General features: G+C 45.8%; 1 protein-coding gene across 21 annotated transcripts in view; it reads left to right on the top strand.

Moving 5' to 3' along the window:
- LOC128902255 (transcription factor 4-like) overlaps positions 1-25,101 on the top strand; it is a 237,109-nt gene that overhangs the window by 109,386 nt on the left and 102,622 nt on the right. For all 21 annotated transcript variants that reach the window (XM_054184865.1, XM_054184857.1, XM_054184856.1 and 18 more), the window contains one exon: positions 9,476-9,540. In XM_054184865.1, the coding sequence (XP_054040840.1) occupies positions 9,476-9,540 (65 nt within the window). The remainder of the gene's footprint in view (positions 1-9,475; positions 9,541-25,101) is intronic.

The raw sequence follows: 25,101 nt of genomic DNA, 5'->3' as shown, positions 1-25,101 counted from the left end.
TGAGGGTTCTCGTCTTTGCATCTGGCAGCAAAAGGAAAATTGTCAGCTGGTAGAGGTGGGAAAATCCCTCTCTCCAGGACTTTTTTTTTTTCCACCGTAGGAATCGACATTCCTCGGTGTCTTTTCGCGGGAGAGCTTTATCATTCTCGATCTGACAGCATTGGAGAGCGTGCGTACTGATGCTATGAGTTTGCCTGTATTCTCAGCCCAAATTGTTCCCGAAATGTTTAGGAAATGTCAATTCTCAAGTGGAAAAATCTTATTAGGGTATGCATGCCCTCTGCTGGATATTACCGATTTGAGACTATTGGGTATTTCATGATGTTACAGTATATTTACCACATCATTCCTGATGTTTTGCCATACACTGAGAAGCTTGTTGTTTATTTTGTCTGCTTAGCTAATCCAAATTATCCAATCCATTGTTGTTAAAACATGAAAATTCTAACAGAAATAAATGCTAGCTTTTTGTTATTGTTATTTTTCTGTACTGAACAATATTACAAATGAATACCGTTTCTGTAGAAATGTATAATTGAGTGTTTAATCTCAACATCAGGCAGTATTAGAGATCAGGTAGTCCCGTCTATATACGCAGAGCGAAGACGGGCAAAAACCAGGAGGTAAAGTGCTACAAAGGCATTGATGCTTTCGCTAGTAAACCCTGGAAATTGATCTTTGCCATCGGGCTTTTAAAATGGGTCCGTGTGTGCTTGTGGTCAGCATTTATTTCCTTCTTTCTGGTGCGTGGAGGATGCTGTGGACTTAATTCAGGCTTCTTGGGGCAGGAGGGCTCCGGGGGTCCTGCTGCCCCAGCACGGAGTCGCCCCAAGTCCCAAGATTGTGCCTTTTCTGTCCCTTTGGGACAAACCACAGCCACCTAATGAGAACGGCTGCTGTTTATCGTGCCGAGGTGTAGATTTGATCCCCCAGCTGAACGATAAGGCTTTTGATCTCTTTATCCTTGCTCGTGTCCAGTGTGGTTTGTTTTAGTAGCCTTTTAATAAACGCTACTCGATAGGGGCGGTTTTACAGAGCAAAGATTTAGAGCCCGGACTTGGGCTGTAGGAAGGTTTATTGTCCTCCTTCAATTCTCTGTCTTTCACGGCCTTAGATCCTTATCTGACTTGTTTTAAAGTGATTCTGGTTTCGTGCTCGAGTGAAACCCCAGGTTTCCAGATCCATGATAAAGATCTCCTGAACTGGTCCCTGAACAAATGAGGAGGGATCACCCTGCAGTGTATTTCAATTTAAAATAGCCCTGTGGGGCTTACTTAGGATAAAACAGCATCCCGTGCTTTACGTTCAATTCTTATATATTGCTTTCAGGTCTGGAGTATTATTACAACGTGGTTTTGTCTCATATCTTTATGAAAATGTTGCCCCTTTTTATTATTCTAATTCTCTAATATTAGATAATGCTTTTGCTTTTGATTTTTTGTTCTCTGATGCCTGTCTTCATCCTCTGCCCATCTTTGGACTGTTGCATGTTCTGTGAATGAGAAGGGTAAAACACGGGGAAAGGGTTTTCTTCGAGTTTTTGTTTCTCTCCATAATAAATTTGCCTATTTCCAGAGTGATACAGGTGTTCAGGCTTTAGATGATCGTAATTATTTCCTCTAGACTGAAATTCCGTGCACATACGAAAAGGAAAGGAGACTAAACATGTTTACAAAGTTGCATCTTCGCTCTAAACGAGGGATTGTCTCCCCTAAATGTTCTTCCGCTTGCGGTCTTTAAGTGGAGGTGCTGTGGGTTCCGTGGCTCACGGCGTTTGACTGGAGGTGCTGTGGGTTCCGTGGCTCACAGCGTTTGACCGGAGGTGCTGTGGGTTCCGTGGCTCACGGCATTTGAGTGGAGGTGCTGTGGGTTCCGTGGCTCATGATGTTTGAGTGGAGGTGCCGGAGGTTCCGTGGCTCACAGCATTTGAGTGGAGGTGCTGTGGGTTCCATGGCTCATGATGTTTGAGCGGAGGTGCTGTGGGTTCCATGGCTCATGATGTTTGAGCGGAGGTGCTGTGGGTTCCATGGCTCATGATGTTTGAGCGGAGGTGCTGTGGGTTCCATGGCTCATGATGTTTGAGTGGAGGTGCTGTGGGTTCCATGGCTCATGATGTTTGAGTGGAGGTGCTGTGGGTTCCATGGCTCATGATGTTTGAGTGGAGGTGCCGGAGGTTCCGTGGCTCATGATGTTTGAGTGGAGGTGCTGTGGGTTCCGTGGCTCATGATGTTTGAGTGGAGGTGCTGTGGGTTCCGTGGCTCATGATGTTTGAGTGGAGGTGCTGTGGGTTCCGTGGCTCATGATGTTTGAGTGGAGGTGCTGTGGGTTCCGTGGCTCACGGAACGTGGCCACTCAGGCAGTGTCTTTAAGGTTTCTTCAACTCGTTAAATGTAATTTCTTCAGACGGCGTTGAAATAAACAGTTGTTTTGTTTAAATACCTAATTTAATTATGAAAGTTTATTATTCTGGTCTCAGTTAGTGTGTGTACTTGATATTAAGCTCATTAATGTTTCTTGTCCGCAGAACGCAGTATTATTTATGGGTTGTGCAACTGCAGCGATGGCTACGAAATGCAATACCTGCATATCCTCTGGTTAACTTCGGGGTGCTGAAAACCTGTTGCAAAGGGTGCAACGAGCTCGTTCTGACTGGATTAGCCACAATCGATCCTCTAACGCAGCTGTATCATCCAGGCAAATAACCAACTATGAGCGTCAAACCTTTCTTTTATGGAATAGCGTGATAATCTTTACAATCTAATTGATTTTGGTGGGACTAGTCAAGGACTAAGGGGCCGTTTAATATAAATCTGGTTCTTCGCTATTCTCTCTTTACATTCTTATTCTTATAGTTTTGAGTGTAGTTTTGCCCCAGCTATTTTGTTTTAAAAGCGCGCAAACAGACAAATCGCATGCTGCCCTGCAATAGATGCTGTTATTTGGTAGACTACAGAAATAGATTGAGCAAATTGCCTCAGTCTTTTGGTTTGGCTCCAACATTTCACGAAGCGAGATCGGTGACAAAAAAAAATAAATGGGTCTGGTATTTTCATGGAGTAACCGAACCTGTGTCGAGGGGATGGCGGAGCCTGGGGTGGGCAGCGCCGGAGTCGGTCCCTTCCCTGCACTTGAAGCCGTTGGCCCCAGGGGGGCCAGTAGGCAAAGCTGGCCCTGAGCCCCGTGTTGGGATGGCCTTCAGCAGGCAGCACGGCCCTTCCCGTCTGCATAGACATGTCCGTATGTATAGACACCGAGCGGGCGGGTGTAAGGGAGCAGTTGGGCGCTTGGGAATTAACCTTGCCTCGTCAAGCCCCGAGCAGCAAGGGGAGTCAGGGCTGAAGGGCTGCTTTCCCTCGGGATTTCCTTGCTTTAGGTTCTTCAAGTCAGCTCCGTAGCTGTGTTTTACTCTAGGTTTTAGGATTTAATTTCCTTTGCATTTTGATGGTACTGTTTTAAAAAAAAAAAAAAGAAATCTCCTTTTATAACGCTACTTGCCCTGGCATCATAACGTCTCCTTCAGAAGCATTACTGTTTCCTGCACATCAGTGTAAGTGCAAAAATCCTCTCTCATGTCAAAAAGATCTTACCCCTAGCATTGTGTAGCATTTTGGGCTGCAATGCCATGCAAATTATTGGCATTAATACCTTCCCTTAGCTTTGTATCTAGTTTGTGGACCTTCCCTGGATCAGATGCTGTGCCCGTTTGTCCTATTTTGTGGACATTATTGCACAAACTTTGCTTAAAATCTATCTGATTTCTTTCTTATTGTCTGTACTTCATGTATAGCACAAAGCAGAAATAGCTCATTAACATGATACTTTCATTACCGTCGGATGACATTCTTGGTGATGTAAAACACGCTGTTCAAAAACCTCCCTGCAATAAATAGGGTATTTTGACTGTAAATCCTATAGCGGAATGTGCGCTACTGTTGGAGAAGTGTGTGTGTGTATATATATATATATATATATATATAACCTGGGTCAAGCCCGACTTGGTAACTCATCCGAGCTCAGCAACTCTCTCTGCTGCTCAAACCTGGGAAGAGGAGCCACCGCAGCCACTCGGGTCGGCGGGGACGATGCCCAGCGAAGCCTCCCAGTGCCTGTCCCCGTTCCCCGCAGCCCCGGCACGGGGGCGACTTGTTCCCCCGCCAGCTCCTGCCCGGAGCTGCGACGGCGACCACTGCTCCGGCCCGGCCACCGGCCCAGGGGACGCCCAGCCGCCGGGAAACGCTTGCTGTCACACAAAAGGGGGACAAGCCTCCAGCCAGCTGTTAGCCCTGATGCCAGGGACAGCATTTGGATTTCCATCCTTCGATTAAAAGCCAAAAAAAATTCATTTAATAGACTAAAAGCATTTTCCGTTTTATTTTTAGTTTCTCCCCCCCCCCCCCCTTCTTTTTCTTTTAAAGAATAGAGTATTGAAAAGTTCTGAAAAAATAAAGCTACCTGCTGTCTCCTCTGATGACAGAGCAGGCTATTTTTTTGCCAAGGGCAAAAGCCAGCAAGACCTGGGAGGCTGTCCATGGAGGGCACAGGGCATAGCCATTTATCTGAGAGTCGGGTGCCTATAGGTGTAGGATCTATAGTGTACAACGGCTCATTTATTTCGATGAGGTTTTTCCTCAGATAATTTAGAATTTGATACAAATTTTGCCTTGATTTCTCTGCTGAAATGAGTCAGGTTTTCAAAGCTCTGTGGCAAAAAAAAAAAATCCCCTAGCGGTGCTGCTGTGGCTCTCAGAAGTTGCTGTGCAGGGCCGATGGCCGGAGCCCGTGAGCACCCACTCCCCGGAGCGCTCTGATCCTCCCTTTCTCCTGCAACCAAACCTAAACAAGCGTAAGAAAATTTTGAATGCAAGAACTGGAGGTGAAGGCAGAAGGGAAGTGTTTCATGATCCTCATAACGATGCAAATAAACCCTGCTGGGGCTGATAACACGTATGTGTTCATTATAATACCCAGACAAACGTGGAACTAGGAAGTTCAGCCCGTTCTTCAGTGGCTCAGAACTTTTTCCCAAATACGCAGTGTGTTCCTCGTGCCTGGTCTGCCTTCCACACTGAATTCTCCTTTAGTTTGTCACTCTCTGGAGGGGAATCGATGGGGCTCCCTTCAGGATGCATTTGAGACATCGGACATCAGAGGGAAGGGTCGTTAATTTTCCAAAATGCTAGAAATGCAGTAATAAAATAAGAACTAGACATAAGCAAAATTGCAGACCTGAACAGACCAAAATTTGCAGCCATTAAAATTCCAATCCCTAATACAATAACTTCCGTCCCCCCCCCACCCCGAGACAGGTTTCCCTTCTTGAGTCTAACCACGGACTGACCCCCAAATGTAGGGCAGCGGAAACCTGAATTAGAATATTCTGGTTGAATTCATCTCTCAAAAAAATCTGTCAAACAAGAAATTAGTGTAAACATTGACTTGAAGTCATTTATAGAAATAGCTTCACTTCCTTTGCTCTGCGGATGGAAAGAGTTGCCTCGTGCCTCTGGTTTTGCATCCCAGAAAAAAGCCAAGGTGCCCGTTCTCCCGGGGCAGGGGCAAAGAGAGCGGGGAATCAGATGACTTGCATTTCTGCTTTGGAAGTTGCTTAAATTTTCTACTTAATTTGATTAATTTTTCAAAGTATGCCATGGAAAGACAAGTGGCTTCTTTATCGATTGATTGGCAATCCTGTGCTGCTTTTCTTTTCCGCAGTGAAACCAAAATGCAAACAAAATATTTATGGAGCAATGGTTTTAGTTTAGTGAAGATAAGCAGGATTTTTTTTTCCTAGAGGTATTTAGAGAGCAGAGACTTGAGATTCAGTGTTTGTCAGAAAACAGGAGCTGCGTGTAGTTCTTTCTTTGTCTCTCCTTTGATTGGCATGCATTGTGTCAATTAATTGAAAATATATAGATATATTTACACGCACGCTAAGTTATCGCCTCCAATAATAATGGAGATGCTTTTTCTGCCTTACCTAAAGAGCAAGTGCGTACTTGAAAGTTATTCACCAGCCTTTGTAGGTCAACTTCTTCCATGGAGCTTTGTTTCAATTGTCAGATCATAAAGCCACGGAAGGGTATAGATCGTGTTGCGTGTTCGGAGGGCTGGTAACAAATGGCACATTTTAGCATTTGGTCCTCTAGGTAGAAAAAATTAATCAGATGTCTGACAAGATTTGTTATTCGTCTCTATTTCAGGCTCCTTTTTTTTTTTTTTTCCTTTTTTTTTTTTTTCCCCCCTTTCCTGGCTTCCAACAAATATTACTAACGGGTACTTTTCGGTTTTAAAATATGGACAACAGTACTCCATGCAGTAAAAGACTTGAACGATTAATGCTACCCTTATGCCTCTTTTGAGTAGTTTTAGCCATGGGGCTTGGCACTGCCACCATTGTCTTTGTGCCAAAAAATATCCGCAGCGGCTGCCGCATTCTAGTACTAGAGGGTTGTCTCGAAAATTCCGCAGTGAATGCGTCGGGTGTCTACATCGCTGTAGACGCTCTCTCTTTTTTAAAACATTTTTTTTTTTTTTTTTAAAAAAAAAGGAGAGAGAATCTTTAGCTCTTGCAAACCTGGGAAAACGCAGAGTACAGGCTGGGGTGTTCAAGTGACTGAAAATGATGCATAATGTACAGTAAACGTGGAAATTCAGGAGAAGCTTTTGTATTTGTGAGCACAAATAGTTGCTTAAAGAGCCTACTCTTGCATATTATCAGCACTCTTGCAAATTTTATTATCTGAAACAAATGTGCCAGTGAATTTTAAGCAGAAAATCAACATCAAGACTGTAGCTAATTTTAAATGGACAGTTTATACAAAAGATATTTCTCCCCCCCAAAAAAAAATGAAGTGTCGTTACAAAAAGTATGATAATTTCATAATTACAGTTGATAGTGCGAGTCTACGCATGTATATCTTTTTAACGGTTTCTTGACTTTTTCATAAATTTTTGGTTATTTGTCCTTAATCGAGGAAGCAGATTTCTAGCTGTATGTGGGAACAACAACAACCGTAATAAAGTTAAAGGCTTACACTAGGAGAATGAAATGTTGTTCCCTCATGATCTCCAAAGCTATCTCTTTGGTGGTAAAAGTGGATGCTATAGATGAAATCTTTACAAGGAGCATAATCCTAAAAAAAAAAAAAAAAAAAAAAAGTCAATCTCCTGCTGGCTGCTGTGCCGCTTTGGTACCTCACAGACTTCGACAGAGTCCTGGACGAGTGCCCATTGATGTCATGGAAACACTCAAATTACTGAGAATGATTCATGTCTATGCTGTTCTCTTATCCTCCCCCACACAAATAGAAGTAGATTTTAACCCTGACAACTTGTAATTTGCAGCGGGTTTATTTTTGTATCTGGATAAATATTTTTTAACAACTGAAATTAAGATGAGGCTGCCTGTGTCTGATACGATAGAAAAGAAGATTACCGATACCCAGGCAGCAGCCAGGAGCGCGTGCAAAGCACCTTGTGCGGCTGCTTGTACTCGCTTCCCCTCCACCCGATTTTGCTGGTTGGGATTTTCCTCCCCCCCCCGCCCCCGTCCTCACCGCTTGTTATTTGCACCGACTTTCCGGCCCTCTTGGGGAGGTGGGAAGAAGCACCCGGAACTCCGGGCGTGCCGGCAAGACATTTTGTTTTCCGATCTCGGCATTGGACTCGGGGATTCACGATTAAAATTTCATTGTCATTTCCATCTTGAATTATTTCTGCAAAGGCTTCCAGTGCTCCGAACCTGAGGGGTGCTATGGAGTGGGTGATCCATCATTTTTGTATAACCAGATACAAGTGCTTTCAAAAGTTATTGTATGTGCCAATGTCCTATGAATTGCAGATAAATTTTGGAGGTTCCCGTGTATAAGTAACTATTTGATGTGGACAACAACAAATACCAAAACCGAGAAACAAAAGCAAGCTCTAGAGTCTTAAATTATGATGAGGAGAAAGACGATTTTTTTTTTTTAATTCCAAATCGCTTGCAATAGTCAAACTTTACCTCTAAAGGGCAATCAAAATCAGTAGCCGCGCATTAAAGGAAAGGCTTGTGGAGTCAGAATGTGGCCACGCTATTTTGGGAACGATTAAAATTAACTCCGTCATCCTTTGTCTAACAATCTGCCTCACCATGGGTCCCTTTATGAAATTTGGATGGCGTTGGGAACGCCGAGCCCGGCGGAGCTCAGGCAGCAGCGATGCCAGGGACCCCCAACCCTGGCCTTTGTCGGGTCGGTGGATATTGTCCTTACTGTAGTCGAATATTTCCAAGCGCAGTTAAAGGATGTTTTTAACGGCTTCGGTGGGCGTGCTGGCACGGTGGCTTTATTTTTGGTGTAGGGCTGCCACCGCATCCCTCACGGGGGGGGTACGCGCGGACCTGGCTTGTAGGTGCAGAGGTGTCCCCGGCACTGCTGGGAGCCGCACGCGGAGATAAACCGAGCATCTGCTCCCCGGTAACTGGTACTGTGTGCCGTGGGTTTTATGCCCCAGCCTATAATAAAAACTTTAATTTTATGAGTGATTTTTACTGTGTTCTTGGATGTTTTGTTAGATAATACCTCCCCCCCCACTCCCGTGATTATCCTCACCATAAGGGTGGTCTTTTAGTGTCAATATGTTTTGTATCAGCCCTCTTGACTGCTCTTTGTCTCCAGAGCACGTGGTGCGGTGCTGCTCAGCCATGACTTAATGCTTTGCAGAAACCACCTCTTCCCTTCTTGATTTTGCTCGAGTCTGGCCATTCAAACCTGAAAGAACCTTTCTTCTCCTTTGTAAATATGGCATAACCGTAACCGGTACTGCAAGTCAGGCTGTTGGAGCCGAGTGTTAAAGGCTTCCTGGGGAAAAAAAAGAAGGAAAAAAAAAAAAAAAAGGGTACTTAGGGCTGGCAGAGTCTCGGCAGCCGTTGGGCGCCCGTTCAAGTCCCAGCGCCGCTGGGGCAGCCCCAGCCTTGGTAGCGAATGGCCAGTTCCCAGCGGGGGTCTCCTTCCCAGGTGTAAATTCCATCATCACCTTGATCCGCGGGGGAACTGGCTCCTGGGAAAGAGAGCGGGGAAAGGCGTCCCCAGCAGCGCCAGGGCGAAGCTGGCTGGCGAGGGGTGAGGGTCAGGTAGGGTGGGGGACAGGGACAAGGCAGGGTGCTGGGGCGGATGCTCAGCCCCCGAGCCCAAGGGCAGGCACGGAGGAGATCTGCTCACGGGTGGAAGCCCCTTAAATCCCAGGTCCAGGAAGCGTGTGGAGCGGCGCAGCCGAGATTAGGAAGTTTATTTCACGTCGCCATCCTCAGTGTGAAAAAGTGTTAATCCCTTTCTGTTGCCTACATGCATCGCGCAGTCAGCAGTGCCTATTTTACATATGTAAACAGCATTAGGAAATGTGGCGAACATCATATAAAGCGCTTGGAAAAGCTATATGTATCTATCTGTTTATATCTGTTATACATCTCTTTTTTTTATTTTTTTTTTGTTAACAGGTAAAACAGAAAGGGGTTCATACTCATCGTATGGAAGAGATTCGAATTTACAGGGTTGCCACCAGGTAAGTGAAATTCTGCTCAGCAGAGGGGTTGTGCTAAATACTCTGATAAATGAGGTTTGCTGCTTAAAGTTGTACATCTTAGGCGCAGGCTCCATCGTAAACGGCGATGGCTGCAGATGTGCCTTTCTCAGAAAGGGGCTTTATTTGCAAATGCAGGTTTTCAAGCTCCTGCCCGAGCTTTTCTGGCCGGGATACAGTTCCTGGAGACTCGGAGCACTTGGGTTGACCTAATAGCGCCCGAGTCGGAGCCGCTGGGAACTATTGATTCTTGTCCCTTGCAACAATGCCGCAGTGTTCGGCGTGGCGAGTCCTTCCCCACGGCGCAACTTCAGAAATTACACGAGTGGAAACACACTGCAGAGCTCGTGTCAGCCCCTAGCTTTGGATGGCTACCGCCATAAATTATAGTTTTCATAGAATCTGTATGATGTTGTGTGAAAACAAGGTTGTATTGAGGGATAAAAATGTCTGTGAAAATATGATTTGTTGTCCCTTTTTGTTTCTGAATTGTTTTTGGCTGGAAGTCAAGGCCAGCAGGCTAACAGCAAAGCCGTCTCAAGGGAAGCACGCGTGAGCTAGAAAAATAAGAGTAGTTTAATTAAATAATAAAATGCCAATGTAATACAAAGGTATAGCATGTGTGTGCATGTGCCTCTCTGCACTTTGCATTTGCATACTTTTAAGTCTCCAGAGAAAGTCTGAGTCTAAAAATACTATCAATAGCCAAAAGTCTGTGCTTTGTTTCAAGACAATTGATTTTTTTAAAAGACGCTTTCTTTTTAATTTCAGTAGCAATATTAATCGTGCGTTTAAATTCGTTTTGTTCTTGAAGAGTGCTAGGCTTCCTTTCCTTTTTCTAAGTGCAGTAGCTTCGCACTTTGGAAAACTATTGAAAGAATTTAATAGCCTTCTTAATATTCAAAGCTTTATACTGTTCAAATCTGCCAGGAAAAAAAAAAAAAAAGAAAAAACACATCAAAAAACTAGCCAAAATGCCTATTATTTCCCTATAGGAAAGGGAAATACTTGATCCCTTCTTTCCTTTCGTATGTCCGTGTTCTTTAATAATGTGGGGAAGCAGGCTATTGTTAGGGTGTTGGTTTGTGTTTTTAAACATTTAGTGTAGAAAAATGAAGCAACTTGGGCAATTAAAGAGCAGTTTCTGTTTGCGGGGCACACGTGTGTGCCGTGGGTAGTGCCTGGAGGCCGGGGCTCTGCTCTTGGCCGGCCGTCGCGACGTGCCCCTTCCCTCCGGGATGTGTCTGGCCCCTGCACCGGGGTGTCTCCCACGGACAGACAGACAGATGGCCTTCCATGGACGGACAGGCTCCCACGGACGGGGCTGCCTGCGGGTCTGGTTGGGCACTGGAGGCATCATTGGGGTGGCTGGTGGTGACATCTTCCCCACTCAGGTGGCCATGAGGCCCCGTGGCTGGCCACTTTGCCCCTCTGTCTGTTTTCCTGAGAGGCCCTTGCCAGTTGCCATCGGCATTGTTTGAGTTTTGGGGACGTTTCCCGCGTGATGTTTTGTGTGCTGGGCTTGGACTGGGAGAGGTGACAAGGGACTGTCACCGTGCCCTGCCTGAAGCACAGCTACGTGTTCCATTCTTTGTGGAACAAACTGGAAGGATGCAGAGCTGCTCGCTGGGGAGGGTTTACAGGCCAAGCCTTGAAAGAGAACCTAGGGATGCGCTGAACCTTCGCGTACTTGACTCTGTAGTGAGTCAATAAGTGACTTACTGGTTTCACTTGCAGTAACCAGCACAGACAAGGGCAGAAAATCACACGTGTAACCCTACCCTCACCCAGTCCAAAACAACCGGGCTAACTCCTCGTTAATTTTAGGAGCCATTTCTAGCTGTGCTTTAATATCCTCGTGTGCTTTTGCTTTCTGTTGTCAGGAGGCAGCAGGACATGTTTCTGTCCCCAGTGCTTGCACAGCCTTGGGGATATTGTCCCCAGCATGTAGTAGCGCCCATCCAAGGGTGACACCCGTCTCCTCTGCAGCTCCAGCCTCCCAGAGACCCCGCTCTGCGGCTCTCTTGGGTTTCACATTTCATCTGAAAACGTACCTTTTCTTGGCTGCTTTTTGCTTTTAGTTTTTCTTTCAGTCTTACTGTGCTGGAATGATCTCGTGATACTACAAGGAAGTTAGAAATTGTTTCCAAATTCAAAATAGCATCACACCTAAAGAAGTGATATGGTCTATATATGCCTCGTGCATGGAGTCTTCATGTGCCCTCTTTGTGTGCACCCGTGTCTGTCAATATCTGCAGGGCACAGATGTCTATTGTCTTTAATCTGGGAGTAAAAAGTTAATCTTAGAAAGTAAGGGCAGAGGTGCAGCTGTAGGCTTCAGAGGACAGTTTGCCATAAACACATCATTTTTTCTCAAGCGTCCCCTGGTTTATGTCCCAGCCAAAGTGAGGTGGCATTTTGCAGAAGCTCTCGGTGGTAGTGGAGAGCGTTCCAGATACCCCAGTGTCAAAAGACAGGGAAATAACTGGCTTTGATAGTACTGCAGCATCGCCGCACTTGTGGCCCTGGGAGCTGGAGGGGCAGATCAGCCAGTCCCGTGGGGACGGCAGGCAGGAGCACCGTGCCATCGCCTGGCCTGGCCTCTCTCGGCCAAGTGACAGATCAGCAAACAGCTGAACCCCCCCACGGGGAACTGCCGGGTAATTGCCATAACGAGGACGGTTGCCCGCAGAAACAGGCAGCGCGGTTTCCGCCTCCTCTTTTCATGCAGCACCAACCACCTGCAGTAGAAGTCCACGCGCCGCTCCCGCCCGCCAGAACTTCTCTTCTGGTCCAGAACGCAGGAGGGGACGAACCTGAAAGGGCCAACGAGCTCCAGCCTTTCGGCGAGCTCCTCCATAGCGTGTGAAAAAGAAAATAAGCCCCGAGGAGCCGTGCAAAACGGGGACATGCTGAGCATCGCTGCGCCGGGGAATACAGTCTGTTGATACCAGGAAAAACCCAATGTTTATTCCAGTAAACAAGCCAATGGCTGTGGTTGTAGTATGAGAGTTAATGCATTTTTTCCCCTGAACAATAGCATTAAATAATTATTTTTTTATACTTTGGTGGACCAGTTCTGGAGTTTTCTCAGAATTCAGTTGGTACAGACATGGTCGGCTCCTTGATTGTATCTAGGTGGCAGTGCCCTGCGGTTGTGTAGGGCCAATGAAGAATTGACGGAGAAAACCCTGCCTTCCCACTCTCCTTTTTATGTGAAAAGGGAATATTAGGAAGATACTACAATAAAAGTGCAAATAATAAAAATTCCATTCCATGGAATAGGGTCTGTCTTTCTACAGCGTGCATCCACTTTCTTGAAGTAGAATGGAAAAATGGAGGAAGCAGATGACCGATGCCTGGACAGGAAGGAGAAAAAAATATTTCTAAAATAAGAATCTCTCAAATTCCTGAAAGGTACAGAAGGAATAATGCTTAATGCCGAGGCTGGACCATCTGTTGTCTGTTCTCCAGGCTGCAGAACTATCAGGATCCACCAAATTATTAACAAGTATGAACCTTCAGGCTTAAAAGAAAATTAAAAGCTACAAGCCTATTGCAAGATTTCTCGGCTGTGCTTTCGCACGTATTGAGAAAGATTAGCTTATCTAGACAGAAGATATTGAAGAAAACTTGGTGAATTCCAAAGGAAATATTGGTGGGGATATTGCGGCTCGTTGAGAATCCCCCGAAGCCCTGGGTTATCCGAGGGACTGGAGTAGCGGCAGTAGCTGTGTGAGCTCCTTTTTCCTAAACCCAGGAGGAGCGTGCAGATTTTGTTGATTTCTGAAAGGTAAATTGCTACCTCCAGATGTGATGCATTGCTCTCCGTAGATGAGTTCCTGGAACAATTAAGGAAAACTAAATACCTAACGATATTGAACTTGCTACCTATTAATCTTCTGGTAGGAAAAAACCCAACAACCTCTCTTCACGCAAATAGCAGCAGTGATCGGAGGTTTCATCCCCGCTCTGCGTTCACACCAATGAGAGAAGAGGTCAGATACACAGCAACCCATTTACTTCAAGATGATTTTTATTTCCGAGCCTAGGGCCCAATTGGGCTCTCGCTGAAAACTGTAGCAAATACAACACTGATTACAGTGGGAATGGAAGAAAGCTTGTCTTGGGAACTATTTAATTCCATTAGAGAGAAGTCATCTAAGAAACATGTACCAAAGTTGTTGTCAAGACACTTTTGAAGCACTGGCTTCATTGAAGTTAATGACAAAAATCTCATTTCATTCAGTGAAGTCAGGATTTTGCATGTTGTCTTAATTCTGTGCTACTTACCAGTTCCCCAAAGATCAATTTTTTTTTATATTGTGCTGGTTTTGGGGGGATTAGCAAGGCAGTAGTATTAAAAAAAGCGTTACCTACTTGATTTCTCTAACTTTATTCCGGATTCCTGTATTAGTCTCTATTATTGGTTGGGCACTCAGATCTTAAGTAAGGGTCTGATGATGAAGAGCAATGCATCCGTTTCTTTATTCAAAGAGCTTCGTGTAAATCACTATATATATTATAGTGTGTATAAAACACTGATATTCCTCTGCCCAAGAGGATCTGGCTACACGACATACCATTATTAGACTAACGGTATCGTGTGCTGCTTACAGTAGTGTGGCTCCATGAACTGGATAACAGCCGATGAGACCGACTTTGAGTAATCCAGAGTCTATTGCGCTTTGCTGAGCAATAGTTAATTCAAAAAAGCGATGAATAAAGAGAACTGTAAAATGAGCTTGATGGCCACAAAACATACACCCTAGATTTCCAAGGCAACGCACGAGATTGTATGTGGGAATAAATTAGGCAGTCCTTTGAAAATTTGGATTATGCCTTTTTGGCAAATGCATAGTAACCGATACTTAGCTTTTAAGGTGTTTTGACTTAAAGCAAAATCCCCAAATCCTAAGATGACTTGTTTTTACTACTAAGGCTTTTAGAAAGTGAGCCTAAATGTTGGTTTTGGATGTACTGATTTACTTGATGTTCAAGAAATACTCTCGGAGGCCAGTTGGAACCATCCCGCTGTTAAAAGCTGACTCCGGAATGAAGTGTTAAGGTAAAAGCTGGTGGAGTTGTACAAGCTCAGCCAGCTTTTTTTTTTTTTTTTGCCTTTTTTAAAAATAAAACGCAACTGCTACCAAAATATAATAAACTTTACCCAAATTGAGATCATACCTGCTAGCCTTCAGCTTGATTCAGGGTACCATGGTACAGAGAAAGGCCAGCCACCAGAATGACATGGGCACGACGTTGAACTTTGGGTTTATTGCGGCTTCGGTTGAGGCTGCCTTAAAATGGCTCCTTCGGGCGTTTACAGGAGCATAGGCATCCCAGGGCAGTTCTGCCCAAACCTGCGGCAGCTCTGGGGCCTTCCAGGGTTTCCTGAGGGACCGTATCGCTAGCAATTTATTCCAGGATTCCAGATGAGAAAGGAGCAGGCTTTTGAGATCCTAAGAAGTCAGAGGGATGCAACTGGCAGGACAGGGTTTTGCAGAGAGCATCTCTGCACCACAACGCGATGTCTGTCATGTAACTTGCCTCTGTCTTCCTTTCAGTATTCTTCTCCGATTCCTCTCTTCCTCCTTGCTTTCCTCTGCTCCCTTCTCTCACTCCAAGCCCTCCACCCTGTCCCTCTGGAAGGAGGGCTGTGGCTTTTCAAGAGGCTCGTGATGGAGGGCAGGGCAGGCTGCCATGTCGAGTGGCAACGCCAGTTCTGGCTGGGGTTTCTAGAAACTCAATTAAAAGTTCATGCGGAGCCAGCCGGAGTTCAGCCTTCTCGTAGCTGCTGATGTTCTCCTGTATCCTCTCCCGTCAGATCTGACTCCAAATATTTGTTGGACACTGCAGTCTCTTTACAGCCTCGGCCCGCTCTTTCCTGATGTCCCTCCTCTGGCGTGGTGGTGGATCCTCTCTCCTTTACCTTCGCTCTTTTCTTACTCCCCTGTCCTCTGTGATGGCTGAGAGGAGCCTTTGGCACACGGCAGGGCTTGTGGCCCCCTCTCTGTTCAGCTGGACAGCCAAGGTGCTTTCCCTGAAGGTTTTCTTATTAGACGCCTGGGGCATTTTGTCCTCTCTGTGTCACAGCTTGCTCCGAGGGGAGACGTCATTGGATTTTTCTCCTTGAGCAGGTGACCACGTGTCCGACACGCTCCCTGCTTCCCTCCTGTCCCATCCCTTTCTGTCCCCCACCTCCGGTGGCACTCTGAACGTTTCCCAAGGAAAGCCTTGGACTTTAATTTTTGAACGTTTGTGGCTCGGTCAGCGTAGCAGAGGGGGGATGTGACATACCTTTGACAGAGATTTTGTGTAGAAGTAACAGAAATATTGCTGGAAAACTTTAAAATGAGTGTAATGGAAATTGAAGTCTTGGGCGGCTTCTGCACCGAGTGCGTAGGGATTAACTGAGCCCAGCTGCCCCTGCCCGCTCTCTGTGTGTCCAGCAAGGCTGTAAATCCTCGCATAACGCTGCTCTTCTCATGCTGAGAAGGGAACGGACAGAAATAGCTAGTGCCCATTTTCTTTTTTCTTCCAGAAGTGCTGGGACTTCCTTTTTCTGCTGTGAATTATTGAATTGTTGCAACATCTCTAGTTATGTGGAGTCCAGCAAAGACAGAAGGGGAAAAAAAAGCAGGAGGGATTATCTTTTTATCTGATATGTACTTTTAAAAGGTCCTTCTTCAGGGCTTCATTCAGCATGAGATTGAGCCTAATGCACATTCTGAAATCAGGCTTCTGATTTAAGCCGCTAAAGAATAACTATTACAAAAATAACTCCAGTAGCGTCGAGCAGGGGCTTCCCACATCTCGGAGACCTCACCCGTGAACACACGAGCGCTGCCCCGTGCATTTAAACACTCTTGGCTTTCTTGAATTCGATCAACAACACGTTCTCCAGTATCTTGCGGAGCACTTTGGGGGTTTCCTTTCCTTTTTTTCCCTTTTTTATGGCCTGCCCACCTTTTCCTAGTAAACAATAAAAAGGTCGGTGCCGTGGCTGCAGACGGGGAAGGTGTGAACCGAGGTGGGGTGTCTGCGCAGAGCTGCCGCGCTCTGAGCTGCTTCTAATTGGTACTTTGTTCATGAACGTCAGGGCAAAGAATCTTTCCGTTTTATTGGTATTGTATACAATAAGTTATTAAATTTCATCTCTGTAATACACCTGCAGTAAAATAACAAAACATTACTGCACTTAAGGAACATGTGTGTGCGCTGCAATGTTCCACCCCTCCCTTCCAAACAGCTGCTTACGGATTTCAAGATCCATTGTATATATTCCCTAGAGCCCACCTCTAATAATCGAGACACATCTGCCATTGCGGTATTATAGGCATATGTAGTTTTATTGAAAACTATACCTGTATATAAAAAAATTAAATAACTCCTACCTCAATTAAATTGGCAAGCTACCTTTTGTGAAGATCATATTGCAGACCTCTGGAGACACGGCGAGTTCATTTTATTCTTCTGTTACAAATTACTTAGTATTTTTTTTGCTTAGTCAAATAACTAGGTTTCCTCACGTTTTGATGGCAAGATTCCTTTACCTATAATAATTTCTCCTTCGTTCTCCCTCCCTATAAAAAACACACAAGCTGTACTAAAGCGATAAAAGATACCTAATGTACCACGGAATGTAGGTTCCTGCGAAGTCTATTGCTAATCCATTTTTTGTGATTAGATGTGCAGTGTCAATGCCCTTAACAAAAGCTCCGGCGCTTTGTTTATTTGCTTGTAAGTATTTGAACACTCGTGACTTCTCGCCCGGGCAATACGTACTTACCAGCCACAGCCGCGCGTTCCGAAGGAAACACGCTACAGAGTAGAATTACACTGTCTTGTACCTATAGCCTTTGGCTAAAGTAAATGCAAAAGAAAGAGCTCCTTGTCCCTAGAGTGCAGAATTCCACCTGAGCGGGTACAGCTGTGCCAACCTCTCGTGTAGGCATAACCTGGTGTGTGGGGTAAGGAGATGGAGCGGGTGAACTCTGAATCTGGCTTTCCCTGACCATCAGTACACGTTTCTACCCCAGGGACAAACCATCAATGTTGAACGGATAAAATTCCGGCTGCCGTGAGGTCGGTGGGAGAAGTCCCCTTGAGTTCAGCAGGGCCGGGGAGCAGAATTTCCCCTGGTACCTTCTGTGCTCATTTATAGTTGGAGAAGATTCACCTCTGTCATTGTTTCTGCTCGAGCCTCTCGCGGCGGGAGGTGGAATCATTGCTCCTGCTCCAGAAATTAGTTCTAGCGCCCATAAACTATCCTCCTGTGATCGTGGGCACATCGTGGACTAATGTTTTTGGTGTTACAGCACTAAAATAATGACATAAGAGATAAAATTTCCATGTTAATCAAACGTATTAAAGGAACAGACTTAAGTTCAGATGTCTGAATGGCTCATTTAGCAGAATTCCTCATGCATCCAGAAAGACACGGTTTCATTGTCCATATCATAATTGAAGAAATGCTAAAACCCAACACTGCAATTTAGTGGTAAAAGGAGTGCTTTTCTCTTAGCCCTTTGGATCAAATGTTAAGCTGAGGGCTATTTTGTTGGAAGTGAGCATTCCAAGGGCACCTTTCTGGAGCTTATAACCTGGCAACAGAATAACACTGCGATTTGTAATGTGCAATAACAGGTTTATGTTGTGGTTGAGTGCTAATAGGAGCTTCGTTTGCCTTCGCAGTCGCTGCACTCTGACTTTCGGTGCTATCGTGAATGCGATGAAAAGGGGAATGACGCTTGCCCGCAGTTGTACCGCGGCAGGTTGTGGGCTTGCTGCACTCCACGTTACTGGTTCAGGTCCGGTCAGTGTTTGATGGAACACCTCCAGCAAAAAGGCGGGCGATGCTTTGACTAATTCTGGCAATTTTCAGGACTCAGAATTGAGTATTGAGTGCTGCGGCGTACAAGGGTGATAGCTGGAGATGCTCTCCTTGGCATATAAGGTATGGTTTGGCAGGTTTTGCTAATATAAATGCATAAACCCTAAAAAGCAAAAAACCGGCCCAGTGGAATAATAGCTGAAATAATTTTCATTGCGTACTTGGTGCTAACCGTGGCATTTATCAGCCATTCATTGCTTCCTTCAAAGATGACGTGGTCACGTCTTGGTGGCGATGTTCCTACCTGTTCCTTTCCCTGGCTCCATTAATAAGCCATGTTCTTTCTCAATCACTCACGTAACGAGCCTTTGAGGCCCGTTAGATAATCCAGCTCAGCTCAGCAGCAAGGTAGTGACAGGTCCAGCAAGTTCTGAAGAAAAATAGCACTTTTTGGACTATCAGAAAGTCTTATAAGTGTGATGATCGTGAGGATGAGGATATAGTCTCTCTAAAGGCACGAGAGCTTTAGAGCTTTACTCACAGAACCGTTGAGGTTGGCACCTCTGGAGGTCACCTTGTCCAACTCCTCCTCAAGCAGGAGCAGCTAAAGCCACCTGCCCAGGACCGTGTCCAGATGGGTTTTGAGCATCTCCAGGGATGGAGACTCTACAGCCTCTCCAGGCAGTCTCTTCCAGTGTTCAACCATCCCCACAGTAAAAAAAAGTTTTCTTGTGTTTAAGTGGAATTACCGTATTGCAGGCTGTTTAGGCCACCGATAACCAGAGGGTTCAGGAGATCTCCGGCTTTGACCGGCAATTTTGTGCAAACATGGAGGGAGGCGGAGGAGCCCATGTGCCTGCAGCGTGTGCGCACACGTACACAACACGCATACCCAGCATATATTCCTATGGCTAGGTATTACAAAGGATTGTGACAGACGTAAGAGATAAGAAATGGATTTCTGGGGGAAGCTTCAGCGTGCAAGTATTGACCTCATTCCTAACACCTCTCAGATAAAATAGTCTTGTTGTTTTCTGTGAGCAGTTGTCTTTTGAGAGTCGTCTTCTGTTCCTCCCTCTCTTTCTCCCACCGTTTCAGCGGTAGAGATGCCCTTTCACGGGAGGCATCTGCCTTCCAGAGCTTCTCGCCCGTTCTGACTCCGTGGGTTTGCTGTCGGTGGGTTTGGCTGTGGGTGGTGGGATGCTTCGCGCTGTGTTCCTGAGCAGAGCTTGTCTCGGTCCTGTCCAGGCCGTGACGGGGGCCTGAGCGTCGTCTGGTGTGCACAGAAATAAAGAGGTTATTTTAGATATTCTTCTCTTCAGGGTGACCATTGTGTTTCTGAACGTGGTGATCTCCCACAGTTGCCACAAACCTGCATGGCCGCTTCTGTAGCGCTTGCCGTACGCTGTCGCATTGCTCATTTCCAACAGACCATTTCCAATAGCCTTTTTACTGCCCAGAAGTTTCTCCGTTCTCCCACCACCCCCTTCTGACATGTGGTTACCTGCTGCTTTGCAGGGGAATGAATAGCATCTTTAATCACGCTTAATTACCATGCGACTGCAGACAGGAACTTCACATACAGAACAGCTCAAGATGGAGAAACAAGATCCTTTACAAGCACAGATAGATACAGAACGCTAATTATTAAAATAATCACTATTTTCAAAACACACGCCACACATAAAATTCAGTCAGGATCTAGACTTTCTAAGACAGCTCTTAATTAGTTTCTACAAGTCATAAAATTTCTCTCATTTTGCAAACTTCTGAACACTATTTCTGGCTGCAATATAAGCAATCTGTAAGTTGGCCACATCTCTCTGAGTTTCAAAATCTAGTGCATCTCTTTTGTTTGCCAATAATTATATTATATTATATTATTACTCAGATACAGAAATAATTTGTTCAGTCCACTGAGAAATCGGTGTTTTAACAAAAAAGTGCGGTACATTTAGAGAGCAAATCGTTCCTGCCGCCTGTGGAATTTCTTCACCTGTTTTGCTGCACACTCCCTGGGAAGGTCCAGATAAACACAAGCCCACGAGCTGTATATTTTTAAGAGCTTTCACATTCCAGTAAACTCTCGCCACCTGATTTTCACAGAAAGCTCTTTAACTTCCTTCTTGTTAATAGCTGGAGAAAAACCAGAAATATGTTTACATCCCACTTGAAAGCCCGTGTTTGAGTTTCGCAGCGTTCCTCCTCAGCGCCTGGTGCCAGCCTCAGCCACCGGTCCAGCCGGGCATTGCCGCTGACCTCCGTGACGTTTTTTCTTTGGAAGAAGACACTCTAGCCGTGCCTCTATTGTGTGATTTATTCCTTTGCTTCTTGGCTTAAAAAAGGAGCAATTACTTCTGACAAGTAGAGATTTCAGGGAATGTATGAGGATATGAATCCTACCAGCTATTTATGTATGGAATAATTAAAAACAATGACTAAGTTCTGCTATCAGCCTGCCTAAAAAAAGAAAACCCTCTGATACCTCAAACACACAAGCAACATCAAATGGCTGTAGAGCTGGCATGGAGTATTCCCAACTTCTTTTCTAATTCCTTGCCTCCGCCCATCTGAAGGCGCTTTTCCAGCTTGTTTTAATTCAGCATTAAAAGACTTCTGTAGGACAATAAAGCGCAGTGCGTTCTGGGGGCATCGGGATTTGGGTCCCCAGGTTCCCCCTAGGTTGCCCGTGGCTATTAGGTGCCTCCCCAGTTGTCTGAAGGGCTCCCTGGGTGTTGTGTAGCTGTTCCCAGAGGCAGAGGAAGGACCGGAGCCCTGGTGCCCGGCGGGAGGTGGAGGTGGCTGGTGGAGCCCCGCGGGGCTGGCAGGGGCACGCACGGCTCTTCTTGTGCGCTGAGGGGCTGCCGGGGCTGGCCTGGCGGAGTCAGGCCCCCGTAATCCCCCCCTCGAGGCACAGAAACCCACAGGGGCAGTGCTGCAGTGCCCCGGTTAGGGTTCCCCAGCTGTAGACCGGGGGCCGTCAACCAACGACTTAGCGGTGCCTTGCGGTGGGTCTCTCTCGCTTCCCCTTTCCTGTTTTGCATGATTTTCATTGTTCCCCTTTTATAGCTTTTTTTTTCCCCAAAACCGACTGGTGTTTTGCTGCAGTCTGCGGCCGGTGTAGAGGGCGAGGGCTCTGGGTCAGGGCTGGGCGTGTCCCTCGCAGATAGAAGAGCTGGGCTCGAGCCCTCTCCTGCCTCTAAAATGGGTATTTCATAGAATTGAATCATGGAATTTTCTAGGTTGGAAGGGACCTTTCACATCACGGAGTTCATTTGGCTGCAGCCTGTGCTTCCTCCGCGCAGCCATCCTGCGCTCTCGCGCGTTCTCAGCCTTATTCAGCTCTGGAGCGGCATTTTTAAAGCATTCCCCCCCCCCCCCCCCCGGCTTTGAAGAGTGCCGAACACATTGTTGGTGTTTAACGAATAATAAATAATAATAACACAGGAGCCAGGTATTTCTTTATGCCTTTGCAGCAGATGAGGTGCATGTCTGCCAGGCATCCAAGTCTTGCTGCAGTATGTTTAGCAACAATGGAGAAGTTAATATTTTTATTTCGTTTTGAAGTTAATGACAGAATATAGCCATCTGTCTGCATGTTTATAGGTCTGTCTTTTTTTTTTTTTTTTAAAAAAAACCAACTATTTTCTTTCTTTGAAAATGGATCCTGGTTGACTGTCAGGAGAAAACATTTTTCTTTAAGTAGAGAAGATATAGACTATAGTACAGTTAGAATTATGGATATTTCCCACATCCTTGTCTTTCAAAAGTGTCTGGGGGAAAATGCATATAAAGCCTAATAAAAAACAACTGTATCACTGAAATATAACTCGCTTGGGTATTTCTCTGTCTCTGTTTTTTTACATACCCTGTAACATACAGTGGTGCCTTTACATTGGATAACAAGGTGTTGTGACAAATCCAATTTTTGGAGAGAGTTATATTTTTATTATTTTACGTAATGCAAAAAAATGGCAATGAACGAGCTTATTATAGTCATCCACAGAGAAAATTAGCCAGAAGCTGCCCATTGCTTTGTGGCGCTTACTCTCATGTCTTCCCCACGCCAAGGAGGCAGTGATGGGCTGCTGCACCTTACCAGCATCGTCTTTAATGGATCTGCTGTGAAAAAGAAGATACAAAATAAGTTGTTTGAACAGTTCAAAAATCCTACTTGCCTTCTTGGTCCTGAAAAGTAGGATTTTAAGAACCTCAGACAAAGGTTTCGTGAGGCCATCTGGCGTCATCAAGAAGAGTTGCCCATGTCTTGCCCTCTGCCTACGTCTTGTTGGGAACGGAGCTCCTCTGCCACCTTCTAATGCCCTGTCAGGGACTCTTGTCCCAAACACTACTCAGGAGTTGCATCCTGCTTCACTGCTCCCCTTTCTTTAAACCTTGGGCCTGGAAGAGTGATAATTTTCCATGAATCCTCGCTATTTTCTTTTTAATACGTATTTCCAGGTTAAATCAATCATTTTTAGAAATTTTCTTCCATGATGACCAGTCTTGGACAGGCTTTGCAAAATGATTGATTCCTAGCCCAGCTTTGGAAGACTTGTGAGAAACTCCATTTGCAGTTAGTGCAAGTCACCACTCGGCTCTCCTGGCACCATCGGCAGAGTTCTGGAGCAGCCACATCCTCCTCCAGCCCCAGGCATGAGATACTGGAGTCACATATGGAAATTTCTACGGCTTGTCATATTTTACGGGCACATGGCACATCCCGATATCGTAACGGAAGATCTGACGTGATCGTGCACGTGTAGAGCAGCACAGACAGTTTGGAACTGCGAATGTACAATAGGAAGGCACCTTTTGCTGCATATTTTTCAGTAGCCCAGGAAGGATGGATGAGGCTCCTTCCCGTGTGCTCTTGGCTGCTGCGTCTGGATACAGGAGCCCAATGATGCTGTGCCAGTATCACTTAGTTTTCCAGTTACTAGAATCTTATTCTGCTTTTGCAAATTTTGCCTTGTAACTTCTGGCTCTTTGCTTTTTTTTCTGCTTCATTCCTTTATCGATGCAATTGCTCTAAGGTATGCTGTATGTATTGCCATAGGACGTTAAGTAAAATCAAGAACAAAGCAGTGTCTCTGAAACCTTGCTCTCCCCTGTGCTTCTCTTCACCCCGGTATTTCTTTTCTGGAGAGTAATTCAGTGTAGTGGCTTTGATTTATTATTTTTTTAATTATTTCTTTCAGATAAACTAACCACACAATTTGTGACAACTTTTGTCCCTAGTGTTAGTCTGAAGGGGTGGTACCATCCCTGCGGAGCTCAGCTCCCTGTCTTTTCTGCAGCTTTTGCCTATGAAAGCGTTGCTGTGTCTTGTGTTGGTGCCGTGAGTGTAAGCTGGAGTAAAGGACTATGGAAAGGAAACGTGAGAGAATCCCTGGCGGTACTTAAAAGCCGGGCAGACGTGGTGCTGAGGGACATGGGTTAGTGGTGGGTTTTGTCAGTGTTGGGCTGATGCTTGGACTCGATGATCTGAAAGGTCCCTTCCAAAACAGACAATTCTATGATTCTGTGCGTGAGAATACCTGGCTCGCTATACTGGCGCTACACCTACCTGTAGTCGGCAATCCCCGGTGTACTCCCGGTGAGCGCAGGAGGGTGCTGCGGTACTCCAGGGTGTGCGGGCACGGGTGGGCGCTGGGTGCCGAGGAGGTGATCCTACAGAGAGACACCCACCCGAGACACGGAGGTGCTGAGCGTGGCTGTGCCTGGCACGGCTGAAGCAACCACTACGATCTTAACGCGCCCGGCAACCAAACTGGTGTGGCTGGGGATGCCCCGCGGCCAGCCGGCTCCCGGCGCACGCTGCAGCCGCAGGGATGTGACCGCAGCATCTTCTGCTTTGGCTTTTCATTGAACAGTCTTCATTTTTACTGAAAAGCGTTGATTTTTTCCTCCTGCAGTGCCAACCTCGCGGGGAGGCAGTTTGCAGCACGGCAGCCGGAGCGGGCTGGGGTAGCACGCTCCGCTCCGAGTCACTGAAATACCAGCTTGTTATATTTTTACCCGTGTCAGCGTAAAAAAGTGCGCTTTTTTTCCCCTTCCAATTTCTCACAGCAGCTGAATTTGACAATTTTGTCATTGTTGTAGGGTGGCTCTAATTTTTTGTCCTGTCTTAAGTGCAAGATGACCCAAGCTTTGCAGACTTTATACTTGAAATGAATGTGCCTGTGCACTTTCTTCAGCCTCAGCGATATGCTGTGTTAGAGAATACCAGTTTCCATTGCAGAGCGTGGACTTTAGCTGTGTGGAAAAAGATTGCAAGTAGCAGAGGGAAATATAAAATAGAAGAAAAAAGAATGTTCCTATTTTAAATACCATGAATGTCATTAGTTTGGTTTGGGGCGTTATTTGCATAACATGCTTCTGTAAAAAATAAATGTGACTTTATAACACTGAAAACATACGGCTCCTGCAACATGAAACACGATTTTGATACCCAAACTGCTCAAGTTTAAATTTTTACTAGTCCTTTCCCAAGCAAATGATGGCAACGTACACCAGTGTCGTGTCTGTGCATCGTTCCTATCTATTCTTTTACTTAGGTCCCAGGAAGGTCATTGCCCGTCTTCTGGAAGGAACCGGATTTTTTCGGTTGTCTCATCGGAGTGGGAATTTGTCCGTCCTTTCTCCGGGGTTTGTGTTGCTCTGGGGAGGAGCTGGCGGGGGCGCGGGGGGTGCCAGTTCTTGCC

The sequence above is a fragment of the Rissa tridactyla genome, chromosome Z (genome assembly GCF_028500815.1).
Source record: "Rissa tridactyla isolate bRisTri1 chromosome Z, bRisTri1.patW.cur.20221130, whole genome shotgun sequence".
NCBI lineage: Eukaryota > Metazoa > Chordata > Aves > Charadriiformes > Laridae > Rissa > Rissa tridactyla.
The sequence above is the reverse complement of the archived record's forward strand: the minus strand, read 5'-3'. Positions and strand labels throughout refer to the sequence as shown.